General features: G+C 45.7%; 1 protein-coding gene across 3 annotated transcripts; it reads left to right on the top strand.

The window, feature by feature from the left end:
• Positions 1–991: 991 nt before the first annotated feature.
• Positions 992–21,577, top strand: RRM2B (ribonucleotide reductase regulatory TP53 inducible subunit M2B). Of its 3 annotated transcripts, XM_041470888.1 has the most exons (10): positions 1,009–1,273; positions 5,685–5,837; positions 7,250–7,366; positions 8,272–8,405; positions 9,993–10,087; positions 12,041–12,174; positions 17,543–17,647; positions 18,753–18,866; positions 19,340–19,509; positions 21,155–21,577. In XM_041470888.1, the coding sequence occupies exons 1-9, from the start codon at positions 1,181–1,183 to the stop codon at positions 19,490–19,492; spliced, it is 1,098 nt and encodes a 365-aa protein (XP_041326822.1). In that variant the 5' UTR covers positions 1,009–1,180; the 3' UTR covers positions 19,493–19,509; positions 21,155–21,577. The 3 variants fall into 3 exon arrangements, with proteins under 3 accessions (XP_041326823.1, XP_041326822.1, XP_041326820.1); XM_041470889.1 differs by having other exon boundaries at positions 992–1,081; positions 19,340–21,577; XM_041470886.1 differs by having other exon boundaries at positions 1,010–1,273; positions 19,340–21,577.
• The last annotated feature ends 548 nt before the right edge of the window (positions 21,578–22,125 follow it).

The raw sequence follows: 22,125 nt of genomic DNA, 5'->3' as shown, positions 1-22,125 counted from the left end.
GCTTGACTGTATTTCAGTGCTGTGTATGTGATTTAATTTTTATAAAACAAAGCTAACAGAAGTTGGCAGATTTTTGTGGAGGTGCAAGAACAGCCACGTGCTGTTTGGTTAATCCTTTCCAGGATTTTTCTTTTGCTGTGCATCTTTAGGCACCAGGTAAGTAAACATAAGGGCTGGTGTTTAGGAAGTTATCTCCAAATACTTGAACAATTCTCTATTGCTAATTATACTAATTTATGGTAGATCTTCATCCCTGTCAGGACAGGGCATTTCCTTATTTAGGAAACTCTGAAACAATAGCCAGGACAATGAGATTTGGGGGCTAAGGCAACTGGTAGACCAGTCAATGTCATTTAATATGAATACTCTGCTGCTTGTTGGTTTGGGTTCCACAAACTCACGCATCTCCCCCTTAAACCATCAGCAAACTCTGTATTGCACACACCAACAGAATTTGTCTATAAATGGGTCAATCGGGTTTGCTCTGCATCAGTCAGTGTTCCTCTGATTGCTCTGGACAAAAATCTGGAATCCCTGGTAGTCCATATACTGATATGAGTGCAGCTGTTGTTGGATGTAAAGATAAACAGCTTGTGTAGGTATCTCTGGGAAATAAAACTTCAAGGATGTCTCAGAAATAACAGTACTCAGGTAACAGCAGATAATGTGAATCCACCTTTTCTCCTTTACTTTTTGTGTGTTCCTGCTGTGCTTTTAATTCACTTGCTGCTCAGGCACATGCTCAGAAATGTAAGAAAACCAGAGCTGTTCTTGTGCTTAGTCACAGATCTCACCACGGAACTTTTCTTATCCCTGCCCTGGTGAGGCCCGGGCGTCTCTCCCAAGGCACAAAGAAGCCGCAGGACACAGCTGCAGCCCAGAGGAGCCCAGCTGGCCTGACTCCCCCTTCCCATGCTTGGGAATGGAGAGAGGGGAGGTGCCTTTAAAAAAAAATACCCAAAATTCTTAAGGGCACACGAATCCTTAAAGCAGTACCGAAAGTTACCTTTCTGGAAAGCGGACACCCGAATCTTTTGAAGCTCTCTATGCTTGCAAGAAGGGAGAGAAACAACTATCAATGGTACTGCCACTGACGGGCCCTTGCGAGCGCCTCCCAGCGCTGCGACTGCGTTTGTTATGCAATTGCTGAGTCCTCCCCGGGGGAGGAGCGGCCTTGGCCATGGCCGTCACCCCTTCCTCCGCCGCCGCCCCTCACGGAGCAGTCCCGCCGGCCATGGGCGAGCGCCGGGGGCCGGCGGCGGGCCCGGAGCGGGTAAGGCCGGGCGGGGCCGGGCCGGGCCGGGCGGGGGCTCCGGGAGAGGCGCGGCGGCGGCAGCGCAGCCCTGCCCGGCCGGGCCCCGCGGCCTCCCCGCCTCCCCGGGCGCTGCGCTGCCTCCCCGCCAGGCAGGGCCGGGACGCCGCGGGGGGACCCCGGGCACCGGGGACACCCTGCTTCGGACAGCCCTGGAAAGGGCACGGGCCCGTCCCCCCGCGCCCTTGTCCCGGCCGGGCTCGGCGGGGCCGGACCGCTCGGGCACCGCGGCCCCGGGCAGCGCGGGCGGCACCTGCGGGAGATGCGGGCCTCCGACCGGAGGCCGCGGGCTGCTTGGCCCCGGTCCGGGTCCGGGCAGTGCTGCGCCTGCCGGGGCCGGGAAGGTAGAGCTCGTCCTTTCTGCCCCGAGCCGCCATGGAGGCAGGTGTGCGGTTTGGGGATGTTCCCGGCTTCCCAGGCCCTGTGGACCAGGAAGGTCTGCCTCTGGGAGCTACGTTCTGCTGTACCCCCAGTATAACCATGCTAAGCCAGGCTGAGGTGTTCGAGGAGAAAGGATCATCATGGCAGGGAAACCGAAGTATCCAATACTAGGTGTGCCATGTTAAATACAAGTGTAAGAAACCCCTTACTGTGTCCCCCTGAACAGTGACGTGCTGTACCTGTAGTGAAGTGTGTGGTAGTCCTGTGATCCCCTCAAGCACGTGGAACCAGCAGGTGTTGTGCTCCTCAGACTCTACAGGGCAAACCATCTCTCTCCCAGGAATGGTGTCTGTTTTCCCAGTCTCACTGCTGGCATGGCCTGTGCTGCCCAGGGCTGGCCTGGGTGCTTTGGGAGCTCATGGGATGCACATGCAGCCTCTTAACTAGGGTGTGTGAAGGTTCATGGTCCCATACCACTGAGTGTCTTCCACATCACAGTGCTGGCTCTGCCAGCGCCTTTAGCTTTTTCCCTGGCTACAGCTGATGTAACTGTGATGCTTGCACATGTACCCCAGCAGCTGTAGCTGTGGGGTGATGGTTGTATGTGTATATATATGTTAATTATTTCCTAGTTTGCTGAATTTGAAATTAATGGAAGGCATTTCAGTACCCCTAAACAGTTTTTGTTGTCCATTTGGTTTATTGTCATCACTAGAAGAGCTTGTCTCTCACAGTTGCAGAATAACTGGGATGTGATGTACTGGAGTGTGTCCAGCAAAGGGCTAATGATTAAGAGACTTCAGCATCTGTTATACAAAGAAAGGCTGTGAGTGCTGAGACTGTTCAGCCTGGAGAAGACTCCAGGGGATTTTGTGAGTGGGTGAAAATACCTAGTGGAGGGAATAAAGGAGACAGAGCCAGGCTCTTTTCAGTGGTGCCCCATGGTGGGACAAGGGGCATTAGTCACACACTGAAGTACAAGAGGTTGCATTTATGTGTGAGAAAACACTTGTTTTTTCTGAAAGTGGTCAGATGCTGGCACAGATTGCTCACAGAGGTTGTATAGTGTACATCCTTGGAGATACTGAAGCCTCATCTGGTTGACCCTGCTGGTGCAAGGGTTGGCCTGTGCCCACCAGCTTCAGCTCTTTTGTGTGTTTGGATCATATTGTCTGAACAGAACGAAGCATGTACACATTATAAACTGGGTGCCCTTTGTCATTATGGTAAGTGTTGATTGTTTTATGCACTGTCATAGCATTAAGAAAAAGATCTGGGGTGCAGATTGAAGGTAGTGTTGACATAGTGACTTCTATCTTCTCCTGCCCCTCACACTCCTGCCAGTGCCCCTGGATCCAGGAAGGCAAGGCAGGGAATGCATTATGCTCCTTCAGCACAAGGTGGTGACTGCTCAGAAGCCTCAGCAGTGATCAGAATGTGCCACACACTTGAAACTGAGTTAGAGAAGGTGGGATTATCTTGTAGCCACTGTCTGCCTGCCAAGAGGAGCCTGCCTGTGAAACTCCTCTGCACTCTGAAGGTGATAAGGGACGTGGGATGTGGGTTGAGCAGGAGGTATAGTATGGTGTAGCCTCTGTGACTGACCTTTCCCTTTTTAAAATTAAAAAACCCCAAACAACCAAAACCATCTATTTAATAAAATACTGGTACAGTTTTTAAAATTGCAAGCCAGCCAGCCTCACCTGAATCCCTGGAAAGATGATGGGATGGTTCATCCTGCAGTCCATCTCTAACTACGTGGAAGACAAGACAGTCTCAGGAGTAGTCACCATGGATTCACCAAAGGGGACTTGTGCTTGACCAATCTGATTGCCTTCTGTGAGGGAACAATTGGCTGAATAGACAAGGGAGAGCAGTGGATTTTGTCTACATGGGCTTTAGCCAGGCTTTTGCCAATGTCTCCCATGGTACCCTCATAGGCAAGCTCAGGGTGGTGAGGTGGATTGAGCACGGGTCTAGTTTCAGGGCTGTCACTGGTTGTGTCCCCCAGGGTTCAATGCTGGGCCCACTGTTCTTTGACTTATCCATCAGTGACTCGGATGAAGGGGCAGAGGCCTCCTCAGCAAGTTCACAAATGGCACAAGGCTGGGAGGAGCAGCCGATACCCCAGAGAGCTGTGCAGCCCTTCAGAAGGACCTGGGCAGGCTGGAGAGATGGGGAGAGGAATAGTCTGAAATTCAGCAAAGACGAATGCAGGTCTGAAGAGGAATGACCCTGGGAACCAGTACAGGATGGGGGTGACCTGCTGGAAAGCAGCTCTGTGGAGAAGGATCTGGGGGTCCTGGAGGACAGCAAGCTGTCCATGAGCCAGCAGTGGCTGGGATAACAGGGAAGACTTTTGCAGTATTTCCATTTTCAAGGATGTCAGCTGATGCAAAACCAGATGGAGTTGGCTGGATACCAGCCCCTGAGCAGGTGTGTGCTGTGACAAGGTGCTGAACCTGCCAACCCCAAATTCTCCCAATTCCACTGAGTTATTGTAACCATCTATGTCCTGGGAAGTAAAAAAGGTCTTCAATTCTCATGGCCGTCACCAGACTCTGCAAGACGATGCTGGGAAATCTGTATCATGTAATTGAGTAATATTTAAAAATAGAATAAAGGGGTAGAATTGTAACCAGAATGTGTTTAAGTGATGTATTCACTGGGCATCTGGGGTATCTATGCCATCTGGGGTAGCTATGCATGTGCACATATGTTTGGGTTTTGTTTGTTTTTTGAGATCTGAATGGCATTATTTGTTTGAGAATATTTTCCAAATTGAAGTAAAGGAATGATTTTTATTATGTGAGTAGTTACAAGCAGACCGGGTAGGGAAAGGACTTCCAGATACCTCCAGGAAGGTAGAAATAATGGTGTTCAAAACCTTCAGCTCCCCTTCTCTGCTGTATTATATGGAACACCTTGTATACTGCCTGTGGTTAGTTATCATCTACAGCAGTGTCGGTGGGATCTTGGAACCAGAGAGGCATCCTGCTTGCTGAACTTCTGATCAGTGTGTGTCACCAGCCCTCCTGCAGGGGTTGCAGTGTGCTGTCCTGACAGCTCTTCACAGCAGTTGTTTCTAGTAGGTGCTTGGTGACCTGTCTGCAGGGATGCAGGGATTGATCCTGGGAGCAGATGTCCCCAGCCAGAGGTGAGGTGAGGTGAGGTGAGGTGAAGGCCCTGCTCAGAGTGCTCTCTGCTACTTTTCACCTTTTCACTGGCCTGTTTCCTGAATATCAGCTGTCCCCAGCTCCCCAGCTTGGCTTCCTTCTCTGAGGAGGAGCTGTGCACAGATGTCCTCTGGAAGCACACACTGAAGGATCAGTGTGGAGATGGGTGACTCCAGGCAGAGGTTTTCCTGCTGCCAGCTGCTGGGAAGAGGCACCTTAGCTTCATATCAGCACTTGAGGGAGAGCCTCCAGACCCACGCTGTTGTGCGGGCTGCCCTCACAGATTGCATACACGAACCTCCATGCTGAGACTCGCTGTGGCACAGGGCTGTCGTCTGTCAGTTGGGATTAGTTACTGTGATCTCATGGCTTTCCTAAGGCAGTCCACCCAGGTTCTAATGGCTGAACCTGGAGCAGATGGCTGGGAGGTATGTGGGCAGTGGGCCCGCTGGAGCTGTGCTGGTGGCAGCCTGCAGCGCGGTGCCGTGACCTCACTCGTATCTCCCCGTGTGTGGGACCGCAGTGGCTGATGTCTCCCAGGCAGATTTCCCCTCTGTGCTGCAAGGGCTTTGTCTGGGGCACTCAGGCGCTTCCTGGCGCCCGCACAGCTGGGAGGGAGCAGAGAGGGCGCTTGGCGAGAGCTGTGCTGGCAGAGCCGGGCGGGCAGCGCTGATGGAGGGCGGGGGGACACCGACCCCAGGGGGCCGGGTGAGTGTCTGTGTGACACGGCTGGGCTTCAGACCGCACCTTCGGGATTGTGTGAGCAGGAGGAATAAATGGTGGTAACTTCAACCAGAACTGTGCTTTATTTTCAGAGCTCATCAAGTGCTGCTGAAAATGGCTCTGACCTTGATGAGGAGCCTCTGCTCAGAAAAAATCACCGCCGGTTCGTCATCTTCCCCATCCAGTATCCGGACATATGGAAGATGTATAAGCAGGCTCAGGCCTCCTTTTGGACAGCAGAAGAGGTGAGCCCTGGACCAGTGGGTTGGCAAAAGGCAGTCAGAGCACCGGGGTCCTGGCACATTTTTCCTAGCTCTGCTGCTGGCTTCTGTGTTGCAAAGGTTGGAGTTAATTTAATCAAACATTAGGTGCCAGCACCAAAGCAGAACTCCCTTCATCAACAGTGGAAAGCAAGCTGCTTCCACAGGGTGATTCAGCAGAGCTGTTTGAGGTGCTTAGTTTAGGATGAGGTGGAATTGTGTCCTGGGGTGCTTCTCTGGTTATAGAGAAATCCTAAATCAGATTGTTCTGATTCATGGTCAGATAGCTCCTACTGTGCTGTGGTCTGAACCTGCAACCTGCATCCTTGCCCATGTAAGATGCTCTTGAAAATTTCATGCTGTTAATGTTAGGTACCTAAATTTACAGACAGACAGTTTTGCTAAAAATGCATTTAGCTGACTCCTGATTGCCCTGGTGAGGTGCTTGCCCCATGTTACAGTGCAAGCTCTAAGTTCTTTCCCGAGGTTGCTGGTTAGCTAGACCTTTGCTCATTTGTGGGCAGTGGCCTGCAACTCAGAGGAGTGAGATGAAAGCACTGGCAGGCTCTATATAGACCAGAAGGCATCATGGGATGATGAGGAGCTGCTGTTTGTGGAGGTGGTATTTCATTGCCTGGCTGGGTGGCTTGCTGCCCTGTTGCAGCAGATCTTCATTTAAACCATTAAAGAAAAAGCATTTGAACTCCTGCCTTTCCAGCATTTCCCTTTTACTATGTTACTGGTTTCTTACACTGTCCTACCTTCTGTGGGTCCTCTGCATTTTTCACTTCTAACTCTAGTTTAGTGCTGTTTTGGTTCAGAAATTCTACAAACAAACAGAAAAGGCCCATGTGAAGGAAGCTGTGGTTTTCTCTCATGGCTGGGGTTTGGTCTGATAGACAGGAGCAGTTGCACAGCATTTGCTCCATACCATTCTTTGACAATATGGAGGCTGAACACCTGCCAAAGGCAGAAGTCCCCTCAGTCCATCTTTTGACACGCTTGGGTACAGCTTTCTTGGAGTATCAGCATTTATTTCAAGTGAAGTTTTAGTGTCTCAGAATGAGGTCTGGTTACTGGTGTGTGTTCATACTTGGACAGAAAGATACTAAGTCTTTTCAAAATCTCATTTATTTATTCAATATATACCAATTTTTTTTCCAAATTACAAAAGTGTAAACTGTGAAACAAGTACATGATGTTACTGTTGCAGACAGAGACAGCAGTACTGCAGTGTCTCTGTTGTCTTTTACAGTCACAAATATTTAAATTCCCTACATGTAAAGATTTGAAAGCAAATGCCAAAACTCTGCCTCAATCACTTGACTGGGCTGCTTGTTTTTACAGAATGACAAATGCAGAAGAACAATAATATTTTCCTTTTTTCTTTTCATTAGGTTGATTTGTCAAAGGACCTTTCTCACTGGAACAAGCTGAAAGCAGATGAAAAATACTTTATCTCTCATGTTCTGGCATTTTTTGCAGCCAGTGATGGAATTGTAAATGAAAACCTGGTGAGAAAGACTTACAGAGGGCTTGAATACTTAGTCATGTTATTGTCTTATTAATTTTCCATTTTGGCTTTTTCACATTAATTCATAGGTTTACTAAATGTGTACTTTTTTTCTTTCTACCTCACCTTTTTCAAGTGGAACAAGCAGCTTGTTTGTCTGGGAACGGTGTTTGAGTTGAATTGGGTCAGCTGTGGTCATCAGGGCTCCAAATCACATCACTCTGGGACACTGTTTATAAGTTCAGCCCCTGCTTGGCTGTGGGATGTGCATTTCTGAATGAATTAATGTAAGCCCATATTTTTCTGTACTCATGTTAATTGAAAAGTAGGGAATACAGACCATGGCCATGCCGTGTATTCCTCATTTTTGGTAAAATCTGTTTTGTTCTCACTGAACAACATCCTAGAATCTCTTAGGGCTGCAGGTGGGTGCTGCTAAAAAGGTGGGGAATTCTTCGTGTTGCTATCTGTTCTGGACTGGAGAATATCTCATCACAGTAGTATATGTCTGCAAATGCCCAGTTTAAATCTCAAATTTTTGAATGTTTATAACATGTAGGATATATGTGCATGTATTGCATGAACATGCCTTATGTCGTGCTCTTTGTACTTTTAATGATGAACACAAAGTCTGAGGCTTTGTTCAGTAGTAAGTGTTTAGTACTGCATAATTTTGTTGTTCTCCTGTGTATGTGTGCCCTTCAGCTCTTAGATGTATTTACTTGCTTTATTTTCTTTTTTATTTTCTTCTGCATCACAGCTCTCCTATTGACATGTCTGTGAACAAAGTGGGACAGAACTGCTCCCATCCTGTGTCTGTAGCAGAGATCTGTTGTCTCTCCTGTTGAGCTCGGAGTAGTGACGTGCAGGACTGTTATTGTATTGCATGCTTTCTGGTTTTGGCAGGTGGCACGTTTTAGTCAGGAGGTGCAGATCCCAGAAGCTCGTTGTTTCTATGGCTTTCAGATTCTCATTGAGAATGTTCACTCAGAGATGTACAGCTTGCTCATAGACACCTACATCAAAGATCCCAAGAAAAGGTAAACCTGTGGATGTGTAACAAACCGGTGGGAAATCTGTGGCTGAAGCCAGTGACAGTAGCATGGCAGCTGTCTCCTGTTTTCATACTGACTTTCTGGGGGAATTGGGGAAAGTTCCTTAAAGCTTTCAAGGCCTGCATGTCTGACCCCCAAAATGGAGAGGAATATTACTGACCAAGGCTTATTGTGGGAGTATCAGAAGGTTAGTTAATATTTGTATAAATCTTTTATTGCTGGAAGCGTGGAGTATGTGAAATGTTAAAGGTTAGATGAGGTCCTTGAGGTCATCATGCTCTTGCAGTGCTTGCTCTTACATCCACAAAGGATCAGCCTGGGGAAATTGAGTGCTCATGATCAAAGTGGTGTTTCTAATATACAGCAATCAATGTATTGCATCCTTTCAGCCTTTTTGTTGTCAGTGCTTTTTAATGCAATCTGAACTGCTTAGTTTTCAATGATTGACTTCACCTTTTTTGTCTGAAGAACTTCCTGGTCCAAAGGGAACACATTTGAAAAGTGGCACTTTCCCTCAGAGACTCCACCATGGTGATGGTCGGGCAGAGCTTGCTTTCCCACGGTGGCATCCTGTGCTGGTGATGGTGGGAGGACTGCAAGGTTTCCTTTCAGATTTTTAGCATAGGAACAGAGTCTGTACATGTGGGACTTGTCTAGTTTCTTTTGTGGAGTTGGGCAAGATGAGGTTGTGCTCTATGGATAGTCTGAAGTAGCTGGCTTCAAGTCTGAGAGAGACTGTGATCTGGTGGGTGAGCACTCCTGGGATGGGATGTTTTAGTTCACAGCCTTCCTCCCCTGAGCCCTTGGGGATGTTGCTTTCTGCACACTGGCCTCCCTTTGCCCTTTTTATCACAGGTGACATTGTGGTTTAACCTGGCAGGCAGCTGACACTACACAGCAGCTCACTCACTGCCTGCCCCTGCCCAGTGGGATGGGAGAGAATTGGGGAGAAAAATAAAACTGGTGGTTTGAGGTAAAGGCAGCTGGATAGGACAGGAAAGGAAAATAATAATAATAATAATAATAATAATAATAATAATAATAATAATAATAATAATAATAATAATAATAATAATAATAATATACAAAACAAGTGATGCACAATGCAGTTGCTCACTGGTCCCTGGCCAGCTTTCCCCTAGTTTATATTCTGAGCATGACATCATATGGAATATCCCTTTGAGCACTTGGGGTCTGCTGTCCTGGCTGTGTCCCCTCCCAGCTTCCTGTTCCCCCCAGCCTGCTCGCTGGTGGAGTGGGGTTAGGAGCTGAAGAGTCCTGGACTTCGTGTAAACACTGCTTAGCCACAACTAAAACATCAGTGTGTTATCAACATAATTCTCATTCTAAATATAAAACACTGCACTGTACAAGCAACTAGGAAGAAAATGAACTCTATCCCAGACAAAGGCAGGACAGCTCATCACCTTTTTGGGGTGGGAGTGGTCTCTTAATGGATTCGTTCAGAGCCTTGCATAATGGGATCCTCTGTCTGGTGGAGCTGGAAGGGACAACCAGGGCAGATTTACCTAAATCACTATTTTGATGTCTTGTCTCTGTTTTCTTCTATAGGGATTTCTTGTTTAATGCTATTGAAACAATGCCTTGTGTTAAGAAGAAAGCAGACTGGGCTCTGAAGTGGATTGAAGACCGAGAATCCACTTTTGGTGTGTAGCTTTTTATAAACTTGTTTCTATTGTATATCACAAACTGACCTTCTGTGAGTAAGTTGCACCCCTGGAACGTGAAATGAAATTCTCCACAGATGTAGTGACTTCTGGGACTCTGGTTTAACTAAAGAACTAGAAGTAAATTCTGGTGAGCTTGTATGTTTTTATCTTCAGGTAGAGAAATAAGGAAATGGCAGTGCCCCCTGAAATCATGTTATGAAAAAAGCTATGTCTTTTTTTGTCTTTATATTGAATAACCCTTGTTTCCTCAATTTTTGCTTGTAGACCTTATGTTCTGGTTTTGATTATTTCTTCTAGTTGGTTCTTATTTTTCACTCAGTGTTCAGAACTGGGCAGATGAAGTTCTTGCAAGTCCAGGTATTTTATATGTTCATGTTCCTATAGAGAAATCCATGGAATTTTTTGTAACTGAGGCATGACTGAGCCTGAACAGAAATGATTCAAGAACCATCTATTTTCTGGTGTTTCTGGTTTGCTGTTGGGACCAGGTTTCTAGTTTTTGTATCTCATTTCAGAGCTGGGACAGTGGCTCAGCTTCCATCAGCGTGCTGCAGGACATCCTTAGAAGTGTTCTGCATTCTTACAGTGTTGACTTGGAAGGGTTTTCTGTAGCTGAAATGCATAATGGGTGCACTGTGGTGAATTTTTTAAAGCAAACATCCTCTATATTTTGAGAAGGTGTAGGAGATGGAGAGATTCAACCTGGTGAACAAAATAAATCTGAACATCATTCTTTTGCAGCATCTATTCACAGCTCTTGTTTGAGGGAGGTTCTTTTTTTGTAGCTGTACATTGTTGTGTCCTGGAGCTCCCACTGGCTCCCTGGTCTGGCTTTGCTTGCTGAATGTGAAACCCCTTCATCATCCCTTTGTTTGCTCCCAATGGTGTGGGGTGTGCCAGGAATCAGAAAGTTCCCTAACTCAAAAAGCAGTGTGCCCCCTGCCTCCAAACTTAATGCATTTTATCCAAATAAGTAATCAGTCTTCTGCTTCATTAAACCTATATTTTATAAGCAGTCTTTCTCTATTCCTCTGTAGCAGTAACCTACAACATTTTTAGTGTTGCCAGAAAAATTCTTTAATAACTTCTGCGATACTTGTAAGGTGGTATTGCTCTCTGTGCTTTTTCTTCAGATGACTTTCAGTGGTTGACTTTTGTATCTCATAGAGGAAGTGGGACATCTGGCTACTTTGGGTTATTTTTTAAAACAAAATTCTGTGCAGTTCTTATTGGGAAAAGGCACCAGAACTTAGTGCCAAAGCTCTTCATGTCAGAACATACACAGTGAGGCTGTGAAGTTGTTTGAGATAGTGTACATGGAGTGATGTGGCTTCACTAAAAAGTCAGATAGTCTTGTAGTCTGAAGAAATACATTCATGTAGAGAGCAGGGAGAACTGGGACCAATAATGCCTTGCTTTCCTCAGATTAAGGGTGGGATAACACAAATAGTTATTTGTGTCTTGACTTATGTTCTGTAGACTTTCACTCTTTTAAGAATATGGTTTTATGTAGATGCCCAGCAAGAAGAAATTGTGGTGTAGGGTTTTTTGTTTAATTTATAAGAGGTTGGCCATTTTCTCAGTTTTGGCTGTCAGTTACACAGCTGCTTTCCTGCCTTTCAGGAGAAAGAGATAATGGAGTACTAATGTCTTGGCCTCTTTGGACAATTACCTTATTTTGCTTCTGACCCGTGGCAGTTTCAGTGAGTGGTTCTTCAGTTCTGCTGGGGTTGCCTGTGGCTGAGTGCTGTGGGGTGTGTAGACCCACTGTGCCTCAGGATCTGCTGACAGATGTGGTCAAAGGCAGCATCTGGTGCTGCAAGGGAGATTGCTTTTCTCCAGCATCACTCTGTCTGATGCAAATGGTGCCTCTTGCTGATGAGCAATAGAGCAATTTGTGTCTAACAAAAAATGTGTTATGTTAAACAGGTGAGAGAGTGGTTGCCTTTGCTGCAGTGGAAGGCATCTTCTTCTCGGGTTCCTTCGCTGCTATATTTTGGCTGAAGAAGAGGGGCCTGATGCCTGGATTGACTTTCTCCAATGAACTTATTAGCAGAGATGAGGTAATGTGGCATAACCTACACACTGTTTGGGAAGAAAAATGAGTTTCCAGGGCAAGGGTAGAATTATATTTATGAAGAACCTGTAGTTTTGACAGAGGAAGGGGAAAGAAGCAGACTTTTACCAATAATTATAGAATCATAGAATCATTTAGATTGGAAAAGACCTTTAAGATCACTGAATCAAGCTGTTAACTTGCCACTGCCAAGTCCAGCCCTAAACCATGCCCCTAAGTGCCACATTCAGTGTCTTTTAAATACCTTCAGGGATGGTGACTCAACCACTTCCCTTGACAACAATTTCCATGAAGTTTTTTGTAATATCAAATATAATCCCCTGCTTGATGCAACTTGAGGCTTTCCTCTTGTCCTGTTGCTTGGGAGAAGAGGGGAACCCGCACCTCACTACAGCCTTCTCTCAGGCAGTTGTAGAGAGCTCAGGTCTCCCCTGAGCCTTCTTTTTTCCAGCATAAACACCCCCATCTCCCTCAGCCAGTCCTCCTAAGACTGGTGCACCAGACCCTTCACTAGCTTTGTTGCCCTTCCCTGGACTTGCTACAGCACCCCAATGTCCTTCTTGTAGCGAGGGCTCCAAAACTGAACACAGGATTCAAGAAATGACCTCACCAGTGTCGAGTACAGGGGGATGATCACTGCCCTGGTCCTTTTGCCACACTATTCCTGACACAAGCCAGGATGCTGTTGCCCTTCTTGGCCACCTGGGCACACGCTGGCTTGTGTTCAGCTGCTGTCAACCAGCACCCTCAGGTCCTTTTCCACTGGGCTGCTTTCCAGCCACTCTGCCCAAGTCTGTAGCACTGCAGGAGGTTGTTGTGGCACAAGTGCAGGACCTGGTGTTTGGCCTTGTGGAACCTCATACCATTGTCTTCAGTCCATTGATCCAGCCTGTCCACATCCCTCTGCCTTCCAGCCTCCAGAAGATCAACATTCCCACCAAACTTGGTGTTTTCTGCAAACTGACTTAGGGTGCACTCAAGGCACTTTACCACTCATAAAAATATTAAACAGGACTGGCCACTCAGGCCAGTAACATACATATATATATATATATATATATATGTATCTATATATATATATATATATATATTGCTATATATTGCGTACATAACATAACTGAGCCCTGGGGAACCCTGCCTGTGGCCAGCCACTAACTGCATTTAATTCTTACCACATTTTTTGGCCTGGCCATCCAGCCAGTTTTATATCCAGCAAACCGTACTGATGAACTTAAGGCCTGGGTGCTGCTGGGTTCCTCAGCAGAAATACCTGCTTTTAAAGGGAGTCCTTTGTGATTTAACCCCAGCCAGCAATCAAGCCCCATGCAACCACTCTCTCACTCCCCCACCAGTAGTATCTCTCCCCAGGGAGAGAATTGGAAGGGTAAAAGCTGGAAAACTCGTGGGTTGACATGAAGACAGTTTAATAGGAAACCAAAAGTCACACACATGAGCAAATGAAAACAAGGAATTAATTCACTGTTTTCCATGGGCAGGTGTTCAGCCATCTCTAGGAGAGCAGGGCCCCATCAGGTGCAACAGTGACTTGGGAAGGCAAACACCACCCTCTTCTTCCCCCTTTTTATATACTGAATGCCACATGGTCTGGACTGTCCCTTTGGTCAGTTTGGGTCACCTGTCTCATCTCAGGACAGGTGTTGTGTCTCCTCCCAACCTCCTATGCACCGCCAACTTCCTCACCAGTGTGGCAGTACAAGAAGCAGAAAAGGCCTTGGCTCTGTGTAAGCCCTGCTCAGCAATTGCAAAAACATCTATTTATTGTCAGCCCTGTGTTCAGCACAAATCCAAAACACAGACCCGTACTGTACTTGAGGAAAACCAACCCTACCCCAAAACAGCACACCAGCCAAAACCAGCACACCAGTGTATATAGTCTTATCAAAAAGATGGATTTTTTAGATTGAAGGGGATGTTTGTTTTCCTCTGCTGTGAAGGGAGGCAAAGGCCCAGCTGCTCAAGGAGTGGGGTGGAATTGCAAGGTCCCCAGCTGCAGGGAGGGGCTGGCTGGAGCAAGGACCTGGGTAGTGTGTGACTCTGAGACTTGCTGTGCCTCAGCTGCTTCAGAGAGATTCAGGTGGGCTCCCAGCACCACTCCCTCCTGCTCCTGGTTGTGGGTCCCAGAGCTTGCAGACAGCTGCCTGCATCCATCACCAAGGCAGCTGTGGCAGGTTGCTGCAGAAGCAGCAGATACCACTTCTCTCCATGGTCTTGTACTGCTGCACAGCAATAGAATCTCCTGGGAGGGGGCAACTACAGATCTGCCTTTGAGGAGAGTGCTTCTTAACTTAAGATGTGAGGTGTCTGAGGGGCTGCATGTCAGCGCACCAAATATGACAGACCATGTGCTTACAAGTGCCCCTTCTTTTCACTGCTTCCTTCCTTTCTTTTTCCTTGCTTCCTGCAAGTTGGCAGCTGTTGTTTATGGCTGGGGACTGTGCATTGCATTGCTTACGTCACTGTCAGTGCTGAAAAAGTAGAAAGACCAGTTTTGTCTGCAGTATAAACATGCTAGTGGTTGTAACTTAGCAGAGTTGGTCTTAATGTGTAAAGAGCTTTTTTATAACAGAAGTGATTTTCCTGGGTTAGATAAATTGCTTTGAAATGAGACATCTTGTGATATGTCTTTAAAAGACACTTTTGAAGAAAGTGATATGATGAGTAAGGAAAAAAATAGTTCTTCAGCCTTCACCTTCTTTGTGTCTTCTGTGAGTAATCATGAACTGATCCATTTGAGTGAGCAGGATTTGTTTGTTACAAGGATCACTTTCAGGTGAGTGAATATAACTGTACTTTTCTGCAGAGTCGAGCACCAAAAGACTAAAATTTTCTTGAGCTCTGCTGGAATAATTGCAGCTGCAGTGCTGTTACAAAGGTTAAAGCTTGGTGCACAGAGCACCTGCATTGAAACCCAGTGGCAGTAAAAAGAATCCACAGTGGAAAACTACAAACTGTTTTTTGATGCACCTGGACAGATAAATGATTAACGTTCAGTGTGTTTTTTGAGCTGCTGTTTCTGCTCCCAGGCTGTTGTTGAGCTGGTGCATCTCTGATACTTAAAGGTGCAAAGCTGGTGGGAGCACCAGTCAGCAGAGCACATGGGTTCATGGAGAAGCCAGGCATGTCCTGCATCCTGCTGGTGATGTTGCCCTGGATAAGACCATGGGAAGCCTTGCAGCAGGCGGCTAATGCAGTCCCTAGAGGGGGGAATATTTCCCAAATTACATTGCTTCATGACCTTAATCAGAAGGATTTTATAGCCTTTCCAAAAAGGTTTTCACAGAATCACAATATTGTTAGGGTTGGAAGGGTGCTCTGGAAATCCAGGCAGGGTCACCTGAAGCAGGTGACACAGGAGTGTGTCCAAGTGGGTTTGGAATGTCTCCAGAGAGGGAGACTCCGAAGTCACCCTGGGCAGCTTGTTCCAGTGCTGTGTCACACTTGACGTAAAGAAATTCTTCCTCATGTTGAGGTGCAACTTCTTGTGTTTTAGTTTACAGCCATTGCTCCTGATCCTCTTGCTGGGCACCACTGAAAAGAGTCTGGCACCATCCTCTTGGCACCTACCTGCCCTCGCTTCAGCCAAAGACAGGGTTAATTTTTTGCGGTAGCTGTGAGGGGGTAGAGCCTGAAGCTGTGTGGGTAAGACCCTAATGTTATTGGGTGCCATCTCAGGTCATTGACAGGAGTGGGGAAAAGGGGCTCCCTCTCTTGCTTTTGAGAAGGGTGTTCTTTCCAGTGGGAAAAAATGTAAGTGGGAAGAGCAGGTGTATATTTGTCATGGGTTTCCACGTAAATAGCTTCGTCTTACACGTTTTGTTGTTCATATTGCTGTTACCATTCCTTTTGTTATCTTATTGTTGTTTCCAGTAAATTGGTCTTACTCATCCTGTGATTTTTACCTTTTGTGCCTCCATTCACATAGCAGGAAGGAACAAGGGGAAGCTGGGGGTGTCTTGGTGGGGGCAGAGAGCAAGCAAGTGGCATCTGGTTTGGGAGAGTCTTGGTAGGGGCACTGAACTGGGGAGTGCCATTCCTAAACTGCGACACCACCTTTGAGATAATCATATGCATCAATGAGATCCCCTCTCAGTGTTCTCCAAAGTAAACAGGCCCAGCTCCTGCAGTCTCTTCTCATAAAAAAGATGCTCCAGACCCCTCATCATTTTTGTGGTCTCTGCTGGACCCTCTGCAGTAGCTCCTTGTCTCTGCCATACTGAGGATCCCAGAACTGGACACAGCAGTCCAGATGTGACCTCACCAGGGATGGGCAGAGGGAGAGGGTCACCTCCCTTGACCTGCTGGCCACACTCTTCCCAATGCACCCTGAGATACCCTTGGCCCTTCTGATCACAAGAGCCCTGCTGGCTCAGTCAGCTTGTTACCCACTGAGACTCCCAGGTCCTTTGCAGCAGAACAGCTCTCTAGTGGGTCAGCCCCCAGGTTTTATTTTGACCCTTGTTAATGATAATATTGGATTGTCTTGTAGCCCATAGTCTGCCAAATTCTTTCTGGTTGGTTTTCACTCTGGATGTGCCCTCTTGGTGTTTATTGGCTGTAATCACCACCTTGAAGTTGAGAGGAGAGATGGTAGCACAGTGCTCCTTTAGACTGGCAGTGATAGGTATGGCTGAAGCCAGACCATCAAGCTGCACCCAGGCAAGTTAAAGAGAAGCAGAGGTGCCTCTTGGAGCAGCTGTCTGGGGTTGCTTGTCTCCTGATGTTTTCTTACTGTGGTCGGAGACTTTTCTGGAAATCCTGGAAAGGAGCACAGTTTACTAGGCTCTGTGTAGGATAGCTGGGTGAAATGAAAAGGGGAATTTAGTTGGGGAAGAGATGATTTGTTAGTCTTGGGTTTATTGACTTTAATCTGAATCTGCCTTTCTGAAAATGCTGTTGGGAGAAGCAAGGGAAGAAATGCTGGTGATAGAATTTAAATCAAGTATCTCAAAGCAAAGAGCAGGTAAGCAGTCTGTTTTAACTCACAAGTAGTTTTGCAGGTCTTGATGTAGAGGTCTTTCAGCAAAATCATCCCTGACAGGAGGCGGAGACCAGCAAGGCTCTGTGTAAGATCACTCACAGTAGAGCAGCCCTCAGAAGAGTTTTACCTGAGAAGCATGTATGCTGAGCATTACTTTGGCATAGGTGGCATGTGTAAGATTTGAGATGTTACTGGGTTGTAAACTACAAGTCCGCATTTCATGTGATAACAGTAAGACTTTCATAAAAGCAGGAGGCTGGGAAACTTTAACCCAAGTGAGACTGCCTGGAAATAAGAGCAAACTATGTGGAAGAGGGGAAAACTGACTATGTTTTTCATTGTTCTCTTATTTCAGGGTCTACACTGTGATTTTGCTTGTCTAATGTTCCATTATTTAGTGAACAGACCATCAGAAGAGCGAGTGTGTGAGATCATCGTTAATGCTGTAGAAATTGAGCAGGTAATCCTGGTTGTGACAACATTGTGGGCAGCACAGGCTCAGTCTGAAGTGTGAAAATAAACAAATTAACTTCTAACTTTTGGGATTCCCATGTTTGATACTTGGCTCAGGCTTGATTCCTGATGCATTACACCATTCTTTCCCTCTTCCTTAATGGTGACAATAAGAGTCAGAGACGTTCTGATTCAGTTGTCAAGCAACTGGGGCAAGCTGAAGCTGGCAGCTGGTTTTCTCCTTAATGACAGGAAGGAGGAAAAACTGTCTTATTTTATATTGAATAGAATGGTTACAGTTGGAAGTGACCTACAATAATCATCTAGTCCAACTGCAGCTGTCTCTTAGAGGGGAGTTTGTTTACATCTGTCCTTTCAGGATCTTTGTCTCTCCCTGTTGTATTCACATCTCTGCTTGTCCTCAGGAGAAGGCAGGGTCTGTTCTGGCCACGAATATCATGCTGTCTTCTGGCATTTCCTGAGGTTGATGTCAGGTTCTTTCATGCGAAGTGCTGCCCTTCTGCAGGCACAAGTTTCTGCATGGCTGAGTGTTTGGCAGGATTTTAGTTTAGCTTTCTTTCCTATTGTCATCTAACTACTGTGATGATGACAAATGCTCCTGCTTTGTCTCACAACACTGAGACAGGTATGCCTGAATGGTGCCTGAATGTACACATGACATTGAGGGTTCAGCACTCATGTATATCAGTGCCCTCTAATCTGTCATTCTGTACTGGCTGGAAGCCAGGAAAATTGGTGATTTCTTGATCTATCCCTGCTCCCACTACTATGGTCTGTAGGTTTACTGGAGTTGGAGCTTAAGCTTACACAGAAGCTTATGCTGGGGGATTGGAAAAAGGCAGATTAGAGGGCCAGTGATAAAAATCTTGTGCCTTTTCCAGAGTAACAGGCTAAAAATAAGGGAAGATACAAACAGTTACTGAAAATAGAAGATATTTGTTGAATTTAGTGATGCAAGTTATTTATTCAGACAACATCCTGGGGAGCCTGGAACATCACAAAGTATGTTACTGTGAAACACAGGTGTCTTCTCTCCTTTTTTTTCTTCTTAATTTCATTTCTTTAAATGTCATGTGTATTTTAACTTCCAGGAGTTTCTAACTGAGGCATTACCTGTGGGTCTGATTGGAATGAATTGCACCTTGATGAAACAATACATTGAATTTGTTGCAGACCGGTTACTAATGGAGCTTGGGTTCTCAAAGGTAAGAGATGCAATTGCCCCAAATGCTGGCCTGCCAGTGCAGCCCAGGAGAACTGTCAGCACAAAGCACTCCCTTGTCATGCTGGGGAGCAGGTCATATTTAGCACATGGACTTCCTGTGAGTGACAGCTGAAACCACAGCATTCATACCTATGCTTCACTGTAAAAGAGCAAGAACAATTTAGGCTTTTGTTTCCCTTCAGCTGCTCAGCAGGTTTGTAATGGGAAACGTAAGCTGTGCTCAGATGCTGCAGTGCTTGAAGAATAACAAGCACCTTGCACAAGTGAATTCCACCACAGACCGAACTGCTGGGAGTGGCAGTACTGAATTTGCTTAGATAGGGGTCCATAGAGCCTACAGGATACTGCAGCTGGAGGTGGTCTAGTTTGAAAGAGTTTGACAGTTTGGTTTGTGGTACGGTTTTTAAGGCATTATTTCTCTGTCAGAATCAGCAGTGTGTTTTCCTTCCCCAGGTCTTTAATGCAGAAAATCCTTTTGATTTCATGGAGAATATTTCTCTGGAAGGAAAAACAAATTTCTTCGAGAAGCGGGTTTCAGAATATCAACGTTTTGCTGTTATGGCAGAAACAATGGACAATGTCTTCACTCTGGATGCAGATTTTTGATAAATTGGCAATGAATGGTGACTGTTTCCTTCTCCTCATCTCCCTTTATGCTGTGAAGTTGACTTAATTTCCTCTCGTGGAAATCAGAGTGTACTGGGATATTTTTCCTGGGTTTTCATGTTGTTTGTCAGAGGAGTAAATATATTTCTCTCTGTGTCATTTGAAAAAAAAAAAAAGGGGATCAGTTGTAAAAAATTTATATGGCTTTATAAAAGGATGGCCTCTTAAAGATTCCCTTGACTCATCTGCTGTCAATGCTGTCTTTAAAAATGACATGGAATGGATGCTACTAGAATGGATGCTACTACTTTTTTAAGACTTTGGTAGTGTTTTAAGAAAGCAAACTGCCTATTTACCTCATGTTATGGTATTTTAATCTGAAAACCAGCTGAGGTATCACTCCATGTAAAAATGTTGCTTTAAATTATTTTCCTGTTTTCTGTTTTCATGTTTATAGATTTGGTACAGAGTAAAAGCTCTTCTGTTTCATCCTGTTGCAGATACAGTAAAAATTAAATGTGGGAAAACCTTAATGAGGTCTGAACTATAGAATATTATTAAACCTGGGAATTATGTGTAATCTCCCCGTTAACCTGGATTCTGTCTGAAAGAAGTTTTACTTGGGTTGGAAAAATGATGGGTCTTGGTAGGCATTTAATTCAAATACATGTGATTCTTATCTTACAGCTGTTACTGAACAGGTCAGTGGACTTTGAATGGTCATTGAAAAGGCACACCTGTTAACAGTGGAGAAAAACCACATCCTGTGGTTCTTTGGCTTGTGCTGCCTGTTTTTCCGTGCTTCACTGATCAAGTGCCTTATTAAGCAATCTGTATTTGTATTTGTAATCATCTGACACTGAAACAGCCAGCTCTGGGTGTTGTCCATCTCCCCTTGTCGTGCTGGTGGTTTGATATTCTCCCCTTCTTGGTTGCACTTGTGCACTGAAGGGGTGAGAAGACATGCCATTCCAAGGGATTATTCCTTGAGGTGCTACAAACAGACTACTGGGGCTGTAAGGAAGCACCCACTAATGTATGAAGGTACATCAGGTTGTGGATCTAATGTGAATCATTGGAACCACTGTGACAGAAGAGCTTCTGAAAGAAGATACTAAACATTTCAAAAACAAACCCAGTAGTATGGAGAAGCAGCATCTTACAAAGGACTGTTGTTTGGTTTTTGATTGTGTGCCTGAAAACTGTAATTTTTGGATACCACACAGAGAGAATGGAGTGATTGAAGAGTGGTTAACGTGCTGCGGTGGTACTTGGGATGGAAGGGATGCTATTCAGCTGTACCTGACTTATCTGCAAATAAATAGATTCTTTTTTTCCAAGATTAAGTGAGTATACAAGAGCTAGACAAAGGGTTCTGCTTTTTTAAACCCAAGCATTTTTCATAATATTCAGCATTTTGTGGAAGAGCTTTTGTAAGTCTTACTGTTGCAAATGTCTTGATATACTGGCATGAGCCAAACTGACAGCCCAGGCCCACCCATAGTCCTGGGTACCTGAGTTCCATGAAAGAGGTCCACTGCCTTAGCATAGTTCCTAGTGAACAACTGTCCCTGCTGTAAAAATAAGCAGAAAAAAACCAGCAGGACTCTGTTTTTTTAGTCTCTGTAAAAGATGAGGAGTATGTACTGAGCATTTTCCTAGAGAAGAGCCTGCATCATTTGACATAAGGTACTTGGAAGAGGGCAGAGTGGAACGTTCAGAATACAGAGAAAAGCTGGAACTGGTGGCCCTCACTAACATCCTGGAACTGCAAGAGAACTGTGGACTCAGAGGGAAAACTCAGTGCATTTTGGAAATACTGAGTTGATAGGGGAGAAAGAGAAAATACTGTAAATGGTTCTGTTGTTGGAGTAATGGAACCTATTATGTCACTGAAAGTACTAAAATGTATTTATTTTGAGTCTTGTGAATTATGATGAGAGTATGGAGAGGATTCTGATATGAAACTGCAATGTGCTCAGGTTCTGTAAATGTATGTGAGATACCAAAGTCTGGTACAACGGCTCCCACTCGATTTGTGTATAAAATATGTGTATCATTTCAATAAAATTTGAGTGTGGGGAAGCCCATGCCTTCATTTACAAGTTACACGCTTCCTTGTGAAATCCAAAGTGATAAAATTGGGATGTGACAGAGTAAGTCAGTATTCACAGCTTTTGGATTGTGGGAGAAAGTTATGAGTGCTCCATTTATTGTCTTGTCTTTTTGGAGCTTTTGACTTGCTCTTTCTTGTTCCTGGAAATAGGTTTGCAGTCTAGTGAGCAAACAAATGGGTTTTGTGTTTGTTTGGTTTGTTTTGTTTTTAATTGGGATTTTCTGGCACAAGGAGAAATCTTTTGGGAGTCTGTAAGGTTCAGTGAGGAAACACTCCAAAAATGTATTGTCAGTGGGTGGTACCTGATATATCAAGAGCATCGTGCCCTTGTGGCAGGCACCCTGACTGCCTGGGCACAGCATCATCGGGTTCAGGCTGAGCTGGGGCCAGCCAGGCACCTGCCTGAAGCCAAACACTGGGCACCTGGGTCTGAGCTGGCACAGCTTCACACCTGCTTGTGTAGGCCCTGTCCGGGCTGTCATTTCAAAAGTCGTCCCTGCAGCCTCTTTGTGCTTCC

Source organism: Pyrgilauda ruficollis, unplaced genomic scaffold, assembly GCF_017590135.1.
Source record: "Pyrgilauda ruficollis isolate IOZ18807 unplaced genomic scaffold, ASM1759013v1 scaffold25, whole genome shotgun sequence".
NCBI lineage: Eukaryota > Metazoa > Chordata > Aves > Passeriformes > Passeridae > Pyrgilauda > Pyrgilauda ruficollis.
This window is presented reverse-complemented; position numbering and strand designations above follow the sequence as displayed.

What these genes read in the sequence shown, in the direction of transcription:
- RRM2B (XM_041470888.1), top strand. Translation starts at nt 1,181, where the DNA reads ATGGCCGTCACCCCTTCCTCCGCCGCCGCCCCTCACGGAGCAGTCCCG. An exon ending in ATCAAAGATCCCAAGAAAAG is followed by an intron (nt 8,406 to 9,992) that starts GTAAACCTGTGG and finishes TTTCTTCTATAG; the next exon opens with GGATTTCTTGTTTAATGCTA. An exon ending in TGGAGCTTGGGTTCTCAAAG is followed by an intron (nt 18,867 to 19,339) that starts GTAAGAGATGCA and finishes TTCCTTCCCCAG; the next exon opens with GTCTTTAATGCAGAAAATCC.